Genomic DNA, 15,653 nt, shown 5'->3' on the forward strand with positions numbered 1-15,653 from the left:
CCGCTATCTTGATGAATAAAATCACATTTCTTCATATTTTATTTGTATGATTTATTCAGTTTCCATATGTTTAAAATTTGTTGCAAACAAATTGGCACGCCCAGTGGGACCAAATTTGCCCTTCATTTCTTCTCTCTTAAATCAAATCTGAAAATCTGAAGCTGCAAAGGTGGAAGAATGAGTACTTCAAGCCATGTCTTTGAGTTCATCAAGTCTACACTCCGTCAAACCTTGAAGCAGGGGGCATTTGTAGACATTGAAATTTGTGAAACTCTACAAGAAGCGTTCAATTCGAGTTGGGACCTATAAATTGTGTTCAACTCAGATAAGGATTCTTAGAGGCTACTCAATCCTAAATCCTAGTTTATGTCTATATAAACGGTAGTAAATTTCCTTAAAAGGCATCTCGAAAATTTCATAAAGAGATTAAGATCTCGAAGAATCCACAAATTGGTGGATTATTCATAGAGAGGTCAAATCTGAATCATCCTAGTTCGAGAAATACGCCACTAACGGCCCTCGAATCATGGATAAATCTTAGGAGAGTAGAATCAAGGGAGAAACAGAATTGAACCCGCTATCTTGATGAATAAAATCATGTTTCTTCATATTTTCTTTGTCTGATTTATTCTTTTTTCATATGTTTAAAATTTGTTGCAAACAGTGTCCTCCATAGACTTTTCACCAAGATCATGCCCTCAGTAAGCTAAAACTATGTCATGTCATGTCTCAACACCTCTCCCAAATATTCCATCGGCCTACCTCTGCCTCTATGGTCCATCACCTTCGCGTTGGTGAATTCATGCATCTCCTTCACATGACCAAACTATTTAAGTCTTGCTTCTCGTGTCTTATTTCCCAGCGATGCCACTTTGTTATGAACATTTTTTTTTCTAATTTTATTTCTCCTAGTATTTCCACACATCCATCTCAACAGACTCTTCTTTGCAATTTTCAATAGTCATGAATTTAAAATCAATCGATTATAACCAAATATGATATATTTATCTCTATGTGTATAAATGTTTACATAATTTGAGTCGAAAATAATAATTTTAATGGGCCAATTTAATAGAACTTTCCCTAATAAATCCAAGTCTAAAACAGAGGGAAAAAGAAGATGACATATTTTTATAGTCCATATAATAAGGTTTTTCTATTAAATTAGCAATTCTTTGTCGTCATGAAATTTTCAACGTGGTTGTATATACAATATATATTATATTTCAATGCAAACCAAATTAGGAAAAAACAATTATTGCTATCAAATGACCTATAATTTCAATATTAGTAATAATGAGAAATATTTAATTACAGATCATGTCAAAGTATCCAAAATGATAACGTAGGGTGATAGATCAATAACCTCATATAGCAGTCTTACAATAAGTGTGACGTTAGTAAATTACAAAAACTTTTATTCAGGCAAGAAGAGAACCTTGATATTAAATCTGTGTCCTTATCAATATTTGGACACGTAAAATAAAGCGTAATCGCGGATTCTGAATTTCGGAGGTTCGAAAAATAAAAATATAAATGTGTAAAATAGAATGCAAAGTCATATATAACCCTAGGGTTATACATGATTGGGTTGGTTCGGATTATTCAAATATCAAACCAAAATTTTCGTTTAAAAATTTTAAATTTATAAATCAAACCAAACTAATAAAATTTGGATTTTTTCGGATTTTTCAACCTCGAATTGGTTTGGATTTTTTAAATACCAAACCAAACCATTATGTCGAATTTTTAAATTTTATAAATCAAACCAAACTAATAAACTTCGGATTTTTCTAAATTTTTGGATTTTTTCGGTAAAGCTTGCATACAAACAACATATTATTGACTTGTGCTCCAAATATTTCTTTAGCCCAAACAAAATAGAATTATCTTAGGTGTTTGTTAGAAAAAATACCACAAAATATGAGAAGAATATTGATGACAAAAAGATATTCAATAAAAAAATAATAATGAATTCATCATATAAAATAAATATTGTAAAGTTATAGTGAAAATAATCATAATTTAAAAGTACTAAATCATGCTAAAATAAGTTTAATAAGCTTAGTTACATTACTAAATATTTAAGGAAAATTAAAATTAGATTATGTATTTTAATTGTCTAAACCAATATGAAACTAAAGAACAATATTCAATATTATTGTCATTCTTAGTTTGAATTGATTTTCTGTGTGCATTAGTATTAGTTTGATTTTGATTTAAGTTTTATTATAATTATCAACATTTATGAACTATAATCTTTATTGGACCATTCCGAATTTTAAGTTCTAAACTAGAAATAATATATCAAAAGACAAAAACTATGAAATAGTATAAGAAATGTTTTAAAATTTATGTATAAAATAAAGTTTTAGAATTACATATATAATGTCGGGTTGGTTTGGTCTCGAGTTTGTTTTTTTAGTTAAAACTAAACCAACCCAAATATAGTCGGGTATTTTTGTCCAATACCAAACCAAGTCAAACCAAACCACCAGTCGAGTTTTTTTCAATTTGACTCGATTTACGATTTGGTTTGATTTTTTATTCGATATTGTACACCCCTATATAATACTAAGAAAGAATTAAATTTAAAAAAAATTAGGCAACTTGTGCACTCAGTAGGAATCAAACTTACAAATTGGGAATAATAATCACGGACCAAGTTGCACAATTCAGTACCACCGAGTTTTCTCTGCCATTTGATTTAGGTGGTTCAAAAATAATATACATATAAAAAGAACCCTATATCTACATAATAACGGTAAAGGAATTAAACAAATGTATAAATGTGCCTTAACCATGATTAGTTAAAACTGTAATTATACACTTTCTAGTTAGTTATGCAGATAGCTGAGTTAATTGATCATGTTAGCTTCTCGAATCAAGTACAGTTAGTTACAAGTTTGTTAGAGCTGAGTCAGTTAGAAATATTGTATATAAGTGGTCCCACTGTATAGAATGATGTAATCAAGGAAGCAGAATACATTCTTTTCTCATGATTATTTTTCCAGTGTTCTTAGCTATATTTCAGTGTTCTTAGCTTATGTACAGTTCAAACAACAATTCATTAAAGTCTTCATGGTATACGAGCAAGGATCGATCATGGTTTCCATCTATTCAACAATCTCTGTTTAATTTTCAGCTTGAATCTGTTCACTTCCTCATGCCTTCATTGATAATTTTGAAGCAGTTGCAGGAACTCTCAGTTGATTTCATCCATGGCAATTCCCCCGATCAATCATTTACATCCTCTCTACCTACATCCATTAGATGCACATGGTTCTCTTAATGTCGGGATCATGCTCACTGGAACTGCGATGCGATTGACCGTGCTTGGGAAGAACAAAGTAGACTTCATCGACGGATCAATGATGAGGGATCAGTTTTCATGAAATTTAGATCGACTTTGGCACAGATGCAATGCGATAGTCGTCTCATGGATTCTCTGCAATGTAAGTAAAGATTTGCATAGTGGAGTTCTTTTCTGTTCAGATTCGCAATTGATCTAGGCAGATTTTAAGGAGAGATTTAACAAGGTTAACAGTTGTAGGATTTTTCAACTTCACAAAGAAATTTTTGCTTTAGTTCAAGGTGTCTCATCTGTTTCTATTTACTATTCGAGGCTTAGAGATCTTTGGCATGAATATGACTCCATTATATATGCCTCCTCTTTTGTGTAATTACCTCAAATCTGGAGAATTTTATGATCACTTACAATATCAAAGGATGCTGCAGTTTCTCATGGGCCTAAATGACAATTATAGTCAGACTAGAAGTCAAATTTTACTAACGTCTCAACTTCCAAGTGTTAATCAAGCCTATGCCCTGGTCAATCAAGATGAGAGTCAGAAGTTAGAAGCTGGATCAAGTAGGTTGGTACTTGAGAATATGGCTCCCACTACTATGTTTACTTCTAGATCTGGATAGCAAAGACCTAAAAAACCTTATGCTCCCAATGTAGTTTGTGATTACTGTCACATAAAAGATCATTTGAGATCTGATTATAACAAGTTACTGAAGTGTGATCATTGCCATAAAATCAGACATCTCAAGATTAATTGTTTTCGTTTAATTGAATACCCACCTGATTACAAGGGTAAAAGAGAGGTTGTAGTGATACATGATCTGTAGTGACTGGGAATTCTGTTTATGATACAGGATCTGTGAATCCTCTCAATCATGGGATGATACTAATGTCGATGTTCACACCAGGACAACATCATCAGTTACTAATAATGTTACTGGCGGTGCTAATATAACAGGTACATCTTCTTTGCCTATTTTGAAATGGATAATAGACATAGGTGCTTCCCATCATATGATACGTGATCCTAGATATTTACAACACAAAGACTGATAGAAAATGCAGGGACAGTTCAATTGCCAACAGGGGTTTCTGCAAATGTTTCACATATTGGAGATTGTCACATAGGAGGAGGTGATGATCATAGGAGAGTCTTATGTAGACCTGCATTCAAGTTTAACCTTATGTCTGTTTCCCAAGAAACTAAGGACTTGAACTGCAGAGTCACTTTTTTTCTTAAATATCGTGTTTTTCAGGATCTCTCATCTGGAAAGGTGAAGGTGATTGGTGAGGAGGAAGATGGTCTTTACACAATGAGTTCTCAGAGCAGTGATGAGGAAGTAACACCACAGAGATGTTCGATTGCGACTCAAGATGTAGAATCCAATGTCTCGCATCGAAGATTCTGTCATGTGCCTATGGCTGTAATAAGGAAAATTCTTTCCTTTCAAAAATTTGGTAGAACTTTTGCATTACATAATTGTGAGATCTGTCCCTTGGCTAAACAAACAAGGGTGTCATTTTCACAGAGTATTAGTGGATTTGTTTGTAATTTCCAGTTAATTCACATAGATATTTGGGATCCCTTCAGAGTTGAAACTTTTGATGGAAATGAGATATTTCTTGACAATTGTTGATGATTTTTCAAGGTGGACATGAATTTTTTTGATGAGGCTTAAATCTGATGTTAGTAGCTTGTTGAAATATTTATTTTATTGAAGTAGAGACTCAGTTTGGTAAGAAGATTCAGAGAGTAAGATCTGATAATGGTTTTGAGTTCTTCAATTCTACCTGCAATGAATTTTTTAAATCACGTGGAATTATACATGAGAGCTCTTGTCCACATACACCTCAACAAAATGGTGTTGTGGAAAGGAAACATAGGCACATTTTTGAAACTGCCAGGGTAATCAAGTTTCAAGATGGTTTTCCAGATAAGTTTCGTGGGTGTTGTACTTAGCTGATGTGTATATGCTGAATAGAGTCCCTTCTACTGTCTTAGGACATGTGTATCCTTTGGAGAAATTGTACAACAAACCTCCATCTTTTGATCATATGAGAGTTATAGGTTGCTTGCGCTTTGCCACTAACCTCACAAAAGCATGATAAATTCAGCCCTAGAGCAATAAAGGTTGTACTGGTAGGCTGTGAGTCAAACCAAAAGGGATATAAACTTTATAATTTGAAGAGTAAGACTTTCTTTGTAAGTAGGGATGTGGTATTCTTGGAATCAAATTTTCCTTTTAAAGGTGATACTACAACTGACCAAAGTCACACTTTTACCACATAGATGTTTGTTTTTGATGATGTTGTTACTACTCCAACTCACAGTATATCATCACCTGATTCAATTCCTACATATGTGATGAATACTTCTTCCCTAGGATCACCAGTTATACCCTCACCTCATACTTCCTCAGCTCCATCTAATGTCATTGCTTCACCACAACTAAGAAGGTTGACTCGAGGTTTTAAGCCTCCCATATGGCACAAATATTATGTCACAAAAGCTAGTTCAAGTAGTTTCCTTTACTCCATAGCTTCAGTATTAGATTACACACATTGCCAATATCAAAGTTTTGTTTCAAAGGTTTGAATTGATACTGAACCTGCAAGTTATTCTGAGGCTGCAAAAGATAGCAGATGGATAAAGGCAATGCAGTGGATTTGCCTACAGGAAAAAAAGCTATTGGACGTAGGTGAGTTTACAAGATCAAATACAATGCAATTGGAGGTGTAGAAAGGTTCAAAGTCAGGCTGGTAGCTAAAGGTTATAATCAAAAGGAGGGCTTTGATTATCAGAAAACCTTTTCTCCTATGGTTAAAATGAAATTGTTAGATATGTTATCTCCATTGCAGCTGCAAATAAATGAAGAATTCAACAAATATATGTGTATAATATCTTTTTACAAGGTGATTTATATAAGGAAGTGTATATGACTCTGCCGGAAGGTTTTGGTAGGAACACAACCAACACTCAAACTTGTAGATTGTTGAAATCTCTTTATGGTTTGAAGCAAGCCTCAAGGCAGTGGAACAGTAAATTGACTACCACATTATAACATCATCAGGTTTCATTCAAAGCACAAGAGACTACTCTTTGTTCACTAATAGAAAAGGTGACAAAATTTTTATAGTACTCATCTAAGTGGATGACTTATTATTGACAGGGAATGATATGGTTATGATCAAAGAGACTAAGGAAGCACTGCAACATGCTTTCAAGATAAAAGATCTTGGGGACATTTTATTGGCTTGGAATTTGCCAGAAATGAGGATGGTATACTCATGCACCAGAGAAAATACACTCTGGAATTAATAGCAGATATGGGACTAGCATGAGATAAGCCAGTCAAAACTCCAATGGAGTTGAATCAAGAACTCACTTCTGTTGATTTTGATGCCACCATACCTCTTGCCACACAAATCCACCATGGGAAGATCCTGCTAGTTATCAAAGGCTGATTGGGAGGCTGTTGTACCTCACTACTACCAGGCCTGATATATCATTTGTTGTCCAGTGTTTGAGTCAGTTCATGCATTGTCCAAAGTCTTCATATATGAATGTGCACTTAGTCTTGTTAGATATCTTAAGTCAGCACCAGGTTTGGGAATATTGATGTCATCCACAGAAAGCAACAATTTAAAAGTATTTTGTGATGGAGACCGGGGTTCATGTATCAATAACAGGAGGTCCATTACTGGATATTTAGTCAAATTTGGAGATTCACTATTCTTGGAAGTTACAAAAATAACCACAGTATCTCGAAGTTCAGCAGAAGATGAGTACAGAGTTATGACTTCAATAGTGACTGAAGTAGTATGGTTGGTTGGCTTATTTCAGGAACTTGGTGTTAATATTTCATTGGCAGTATCTTTGCATTCAGAAAGTATTTCAGCCCTTCAAATTGCATTCAATTCTATTTTTCACACTACAAAAGAAACCTCAATTACCAACAAAAAAATTTGTTGGTAAATTGATCAAATCGGTTGGCAAATTGAGTTACCAACCAAATGCCAACTTATATTAATCCATTGCTAAAAAGCTCGTCGGTAGATATTACCAACTAATTTAATTTGTTGGTAAACTTACCAACCAAAATCAGTTGATGAACACCCAAAGATGTTGTTACAAAATTTTGAAATATGACCCTAAAATTTCCGTTGGTAAATTTACCAATTAATTTTTGGTTAGTATATCGTTAGTACCTTTACTAACGAATTGAAACGGAGTTAGTAAATTTTTTTCTTCATTTTTCGATTCATACATTGGTAATTGGTTGGTAATTTTAGTAACAAAAAAAATTGTGTTGGTAATTTGGCAATACTTTTTAAATTTTCTTTTTTGATTTTCCATCCGTTATTCTGTACCCACATTGGAGCCCGACTAAATCTGAATTCACGCCGGAAAATCCCACATTGGGTGGTAAAGCACTCCCTAACAAAGATGATTATGTACCCAACGTGAATCGAACGTGAGACCTCTTGGTTAAAGATGCAGGAGTTCTTACCATTACACCACAATCCTTGTTTGTAATAAATTTTAAATACTTTAGTATGATTATTTATTTTTCTAATAGTTGTACTAATTGATTGTTAGTTTATTGGTAATATATCATTCAAGTTCAATGTTAGCTTAGTAATTGATTGACAATATGTTCAAAATATTATTAACTGAATGATTATTCAATAGGAAAATATTTATTAATTTATTGCATTTAATAGTCTAAACACACGAATATAAATACAAAAATATTAATCAATTTTATAAATTACATTTGAATGAAACAATGCAAAATCTATGAAAACAAGTTAAATTAATCTCAATATGACACATATCATTATATCAAAAAATTTAATTTGAGCACGTTTTCCAAAAATATTGACCAAGTCCAAATTTTGGCCAAAAGTTAAAACGCCTAACAATACAAACTGAAAATGGAAATCTCCAAACCTAATACAACCATATTGTTAGATATAAAAATGAACTTTCGAAGCTAATCGAATTGACAGAAACTTCATCAGAGCACATTTACAAAAATACTAAGCAAAATCAAATTTTGCTATTAGTTAAAAGTTATATCGCCTAACGGTAATATTTCTGTTGGTAATCCATTGATAAAAGGTTGCTAAATTTGACGCCATTTTTTCCCGCCGTATTGACCAACTAAAATACTTGGTTAGTAAGATTTATGTTGATAATCTGTTAGAATTTCGTTGTTAAGTTTTAAAATATTATTCGGTTAGAAATATGTTGGTAATTTGTTAGTAGAATACTAACCAACTTAAGTTGTTTGTAAAATCTGTTGGCAATTTGAGGTTTTTTTTGTAGTATCATGAAAGAACAAAGCATATCGATATTGATTGTTATTTTATAAAAGAGAAGAGTCAAGATGGACTGATTATAATAAGATATTTGTCTACCTCAGAGTAGCCTGATGATGTTTTTACTAAGGCACTTGGGAAAGGTCCTCACAGTCATATTATGTCCAAACTAGGAATGAAGAATATCTTCATAGCTCCTAGCTTGAAGGAGGGTGTAAAGGAATTAAACAAATGTATAAATGTGCCTTAATCATGATTAGTTAAAATTGTAATTATACACTTCTTAGTTAGTTATTCAGATAGCTGAGTTAATTGATCATGTTAGCTTCTAGAATCAAGTTCAGCTAGTTACAAGTTTGTTAGAGCTGGGTCAGTTAGAAATATTGTATATAAGTGGTCCCATTGTATAGAATGATGTAATCAAGGAAGCAGTACACATTCTTTTCTCATGATTATTTTTCCAGTGTTCTTAGCTACATTTCAGTGTTCTTAGCTTCTGTACAGTTCAATACACAATTCATTAAAGTCTTCAATAACATGAATACAACAATTTTTGTGTTTTTTTAATTATATTTTAATGGGTAAAAGAAGTTCATTCTCAAAAAAGATGTAGAAAGTAACCAAGATCCTCTTTTCAACAAAACAGGGAACTGGTGGATTTGCCTAGAGGAAAGAAAGCTATTGGACGTAGGTGGGTTTACAAGATCAAATACAATGCAATTGGAGGTGTAGAAAAGTTCAAAACCAGGCTGGTAGCTAAAGGTTATAATCAAAAGGAGGGCTTTGATTATCAGGAAACCTTTTCTCCTATGGTTAAAATGAAACTGTTAGATCTGTTATCTCCATTGCAGTTGCAAATAAATGAAGAATTCAACAAATATATGTGTATAATATCTTTTTACAAGGTGATTTATATAAGGAAGTGTATATGACTCTGCCGGAAGGTTTTGGTAGGAACACAACCAACACTCAAACTTGTAGATTGTTGAAATCTCTTTATGGTTTGAAGCAAGCCTCAAGGCAGTGGAACAGTAAATTGACTACCACATTATAACATCATCAGGTTTCATTCAAAGCACAAGAGACTACTCTTTGTTCACTAATAGAAAAGGTGACAAAATTTTTATAGTACTCATCTAAGTGGATGACTTATTATTGACAGGGAATGATATGGTTATGATCAAAGAGACTAAGGAAGCACTGCAACATGCTTTCAAGATAAAAGATCTTGGGGACATTTTATTGGCTTGGAATTTGCCAGAAATGAGGATGGTATACTCATGCACCAGAGAAAATACACTCTGGAATTAATAGCAGATATGGGACTAGCATGAGATAAGCCAGTCAAAACTCAAATGGAGTTGAATCAAGAACTCACTTCTGTTGATTTTGATGCCACCATACCTCTTGCCACACAAATCCACCATGGGAAGATCCTGCTAGTTATCAAAGGCTGATTGGGAGGCTGTTGTACCTCACTACTACCAGGCCTGATATATCATTTGTTATGCAGTGTTTGAGCCAGTTCATGCATTGTCCAAAGTATTCATATATGGATGTTGCACTTAGGCTGGTTAGATATCTCTAGTCAGTATCAGGTTTGGGAATATTGGTGTCATCCACATGAAGCAACTGTCTAAAAGTATTTTGTGATGCAGACCGGGGTTCATGTATCAATAACAGGAGGTCCATTACTGGATATTTAGTCAAATTTGGAGATTCACCTATTTCTTGGAAGTTAAAAAAACAACCCACAGTATCTCGAAGTTCAATAGAAGATGAGTACAGAGTTATGACTTCAATAGTGACTGAAGTAGTATGGTTGGTTGGCTTATTTCAGGAACTTGGTGTTAATATTTCATTGCCAGTATCTTTGCATTCAGAAAGTATTTCAGCCCTTCAAATTGCAGGCAATTCTGTTTTTCATGAAAGGACAAAGCATATCGATATTGATTGTTACTTTATAAAAGAGAAGAGTGAAGTTAGACTGATTATAAGAAGATATTTGTCTACCTCAGAGCAGCCTGATGATGTTTTTACTAAGACACTTGGGAAGGGTCCTCACAGTCATATTATGTCCAAACTAGGAATGAAGAATATCTTCATAGCTCCTAGCTTGAAGGAGGGTGTAAAGAAATTAAACAAATGTATAAATGTGCCTTAATCATGATCAGTTAAAACTATAATTATACACTTCTTAGTTAGTTATTCAGATAGCTGAGTTAATTGATCATGTTAGCTTCTAGAATCAAGTTCAGTTAGTTACAAGTTTGTTAGAGCTAGGTCAGTTAGAAATATTGTATATAAGTGGTTCCATTGTATAGAATGGTATAATCAAGGAAGCAGTACACAAACTTTTCTCATGATTATTTTTCCAGTGTTCTTAGCTACATTTCAGTGTTCTTAGCTTCTTTACAGTTCAATCAACAATTCATTAAAGTCTTCAATAACACGAATACAACATTTTTTGTGTTTTTTTAATTATATTTTAATGGGTAAAAGAAGTTCATTCTCGAAAAAGATGTAGAAAGTAACGAAGATCCTATTCTCAAAAGAGAAAACAGTTACAAAGTAAGATATATCATAACGACAACATGAAATTCTTGAAAGAAATGGTAAAATGAAAAAAGAGTATGAGTTTGAAAATCAACAATTATGGATATGTTGTATGCACAATCAAATTTTGATTTGATTTTTTTTCAACCTACAACATCAATTTCAACATTTATAAACTTTATTCAATATGAGCCGAAGAAACGTTTGATAGTTATTTAATGTTAAACATGAATTCGTACACGTTCGGACAAAACTTTATAAGAATCTAATGTATATATTTAAACTGTATGTGTACACATACACAGTAGATATTATGAATACGCAATGTACAAATATGATTATATGCATCAATTTGTTTTTTTAAATTTATCAAGAGATGATATATATACATATCAATAGCGGCAAAAATACTTTGTCCACTAGTAATACATACAAACAAAATATATATAATGTATACATTATAATACAAATGTATACTTGATTAAATGTATTTAATTGAATACATATTTATTTACAGTAGATTTCAACGTTCATCATATACTAAATATATATAACTGTATATTAACACCTACTACTAAGTTAAGATTATGCAAGTGGGCACATAAACAAAATATGAAATCAAATTGTGTATACATTGTGTACTAACATATATTTGATCAAATATATTTAACTGAATAAACATTTTGTTAGTTTTTTTAAGAATAAATAATTGAAAGTTAGAAGAGAGATAGATAGTAAATGCTTTTTATATTTTAAAATAAAAGAATTTGAAGAGAGATATGAATGTATATAGAAATTTCATTCCCTATTTTTGTGCAGAATACATGTACGTATACCTATAAAAAATGCCAACTTTCAAAAGCTTTTATCTGCTAGATAAATATTTATATGGCTAAAACATACCAAAATTTAAAAATTGTATAGAATGCCAATTCATCAAACCAGTTTCAATTTGGAATCAAAAACTTAAAAGAAAAATAGTTTCAGATATAGCAAACCTAATAGATATGATAAGACTTTTAACTATAGTTTTGATAATTGCGCGTCATAATTATGTTTCTGTTTGCTATAGAGGCTGTTGTTTGTATATTTCTGTTTCTTTGTATATTTTGCGTGCGAATATACAAATAGACCAAGTAAATAAAATTTTTGTATTTATTTATTGAGAAATTTCTCAGAACTATGTTTGTGTATTTCACTTGCCAATATGCAAACAAGGTAATTTATTATGAAATTTTCATAAACCGTGTACAAATAGCTAGGGTAAACATATACAAAGTTCTGAATTTATACAATCAGGAATCAAATCATACAAATTCTGAATTTATACAAATTATACGAATAAAAAGAATTTGAGAGATTATAGCCACGAATTATAATTTTCTTAACTTGTATTTATAATATCTATAGACTAAATATTTGTTATTTTTGCATAATTTTCCCCAAACTTCAAAGAGAACATGATTAGACAATATGGACCTTTGGCCCAACAAATGTGCGACGGCCCAACAAATAGTAGCTTGAGAAGTATCATAATGGTATAATGGTATATTTTCTAATATTTATTTACTTACAAACTTATTTGTCTGTCACAATATTATGGTAAATTTATATTTATTACTTGCAATTTTTTTAAAAAAATTATTTAGGGATATATCTGATTCTTCTATCAAAGTTCAAGGTATATTTTAATTTTTTTTCATATATAAATTATTTTTTGACTTTTATTATTATAATTATCTGAGTTTCTTATTCTTATTTTGTTTTTTCCTTTCATTCCTTAGTTTAAAGAAAAAAAACTAAACTATTTTCTTTGTGTGTATTGTAATTTAATTTCGTATACGAAGAAAAAATTTGGTCATCTATAATAAGTTTTACAAGAATATTAGTGAACATAAATAAATTTGATTATCAAAATAATAATTATAAATTAGTCATTGAAACAAAAAAAGGTCAAAAAATATGTTTGACGAGGATTAAATTTACTCATATGGGATTATATTTTTTAGAAAAAAGTAATAAAAATTTAGATTAAAATTTTTTTTTTTTATTTCCGTTAGAAAAAAAGGGTATATGTGCTACTTCCATTGCTTTTTGTCTTGCAATTAAGACAAGAACAATTATTTTCTTCTATTAAAAATGTCACTTTCTCAAGCATGAAGCATGGCCAGTATGGGTTACAATGCTAGTGGAATTATAACAAAGGGATAATTCATGCGGTCAATAATAATAAAAGAATTTTAATGCGGTGATTAATAATTAAAATAAATTTTGATTTTTCCCAATTTCTTTTTGGATGTTCATCTAACTCAAGTTACTTGTTTATTTTGAAGAATATCCTCTCGTATTTTTTGATTCAAAATTTTTATTGTTTGTTAAAATTCTATCAAGGACGTTTTTTGGGAATTTGTTTAAATCTTCAAGTTTTTTGGATAATGCAAAAGTACGCCTCAATCTATGTCCGAAAACTCAGAGATACACTTATACTATACTAAGGTCCTATTATTCCCTGAACTTATTTTATTAATAATTGTTTATCCTTTTTTGGCCTACGTGACACTATCTTGTGGGCCCAATGTTGATTGATTTTCTTTCAATTTAGTGCCATGTAGATCGAAAAGCGGTAGAGAATTACTTATAAAATAAGTTCAGGGGGTAATAGGACCTTAGTATAGTATAAGCGTGTCTCTGAGATTTCGAGCATAGATTGAGGGGTACTTGTGCAATTTTCCTTTTTTATATCTCTCTTTTCGTAAAATCGGAACCATTTTCTAGTTGATATATTTAAATTGAATAAATTATTTTAATAACTAAAATAAGAATATAGATATCGATGAACTAAGAATTTCAACAATAATAATTTTTTTAAAACAACTATAAAATAAAGTTTGAATAATAAAACTTTGACTCAAGAATTATAAATTGATATAACGATATCAAAATGATGTTTCGTTTCTTCAATATAATGTTGGCTTGTTGTACTTCTTGAAATTTTGAAGAAATAAGCAATAGAGCTCGACAAGTTTTGTAGGAGATAGCTCAATACTAAAAATAAGAACAACAAAATAGAGAATAAAAAATATATGAATATAAGGTAAATAACATCCCCTTGGACCTATATTAGTTAACCACTTTTCTTTTTATATTTCTATTATAAAATTATAAATAGGAAGATAATTTTACTAATTTATTCCTCAAATATTTTTTAAAAAATTTTACAAACAAATATGAACACTTTAAAAAAAAAAATTAACAACAAAAATAATATTACAAAAAATTAATTGATGCTTTTTTAATTTAACAAGATAAGGAGTAATATGAAAAAACTATTTTTGTAAAATGACAATTAATATAGGCAGAGAGTAATATACGCTCAAATTATTAGGAGATAAATAAGAAAGTATAATTTTCCACCTAAGAAAACTATTCCCAAAATTACTCCATTCCCCTAAAAAAAAGTGAAAACTAACCACATGAATTATTTTTTAAAATTTAATTCTTACCCATTTTATAAAATTTAGAAGTCCAAATAATTTTCAAATAATTTTTTGATTTGAGGTCAATGTAAATTATTATTCCAAAGAGTACACCCCCTTTCATTTCCTCACTATATATAATCACATATCATTTCTCATAACTCAAAATCTCCCATTACACAATTAACCAAATATGGAAAATACCCTCAAGTATCTTGCTAGTGAGAGCTTCTCATATAGTTGGTTGTTAAATGAAACTACTCCTTCTCTTGAATCAACTATTCTTGATGATCAAGATACAACATTCTTGAATTTTTCAAAGAGATTCTTGGAATTAGAATCACAAAATTTCAACTTTGATATCAATCCTACTTTTTCTTTTGTTCATGCTGATGAAATATTTTCAGATGGACATATTATGCCTTTGTATCTTGACAACATGTCAAAGATTGAAAAAATTTGTAACTTTGACACTTGTTCAATTTCTTCAACTCCTCTCACACCCTTTTATGCTACAAACAGAGGAAAACAGAGGAAATCATGTGGTAAAATCTTGGTGAAGAGGTTAAAATTTCTTTGGTTGTTTTGCAAGAGTTTAGGTAATTCAAGAAAAGGTTCAAAAGTTGATGATTTTGAAAGAAAAGTTTTGGAAATTGATAGTAGAAATTCACCTATGAGAAGTCCATCTCATTGTATAGATATGGAGAATACAATTTCTGAGGCAATTTTGCATTGTAAGAGATCATTTGGTATGTTAAATGATATTTGTGATTAATGATTTCAAGGCGGATTCTCGAGTTTAAATTTAATGAATTCAATTCTAAAGATTCTCATCAATGAACTCATTGTGTTGTTAAGATTTTAATAGTTTTTTTTTTACGTGTGTATATATATATCAAAAGTTATGGATTCAGATGAATCTGTAGTTAAAAAGGTTATATCTGCCCTTTATATATAATAAATAATGCTTTTGCATGTATTTTTTCTGT

At 30.9% G+C, this 15,653-nt stretch overlaps 1 protein-coding gene across 1 annotated transcript; it reads left to right on the forward strand.

Annotated features, from left to right (window-relative positions):
* Positions 1-14,819: 14,819 nt before the first annotated feature.
* Positions 14,820-15,653, forward strand: LOC114074475 (probable membrane-associated kinase regulator 6). The gene has a single exon (XM_027912568.1). It carries the CDS (start codon positions 14,858-14,860, stop codon positions 15,437-15,439), a length of 582 nt encoding a protein of 193 aa, XP_027768369.1. The 5' UTR covers positions 14,820-14,857; the 3' UTR covers positions 15,440-15,653.

The sequence above is a fragment of the Solanum pennellii genome, chromosome 10 (genome assembly GCF_001406875.1).
Source record: "Solanum pennellii chromosome 10, SPENNV200".
In the NCBI taxonomy this organism is placed as follows: domain Eukaryota; kingdom Viridiplantae; phylum Streptophyta; class Magnoliopsida; order Solanales; family Solanaceae; genus Solanum; species Solanum pennellii.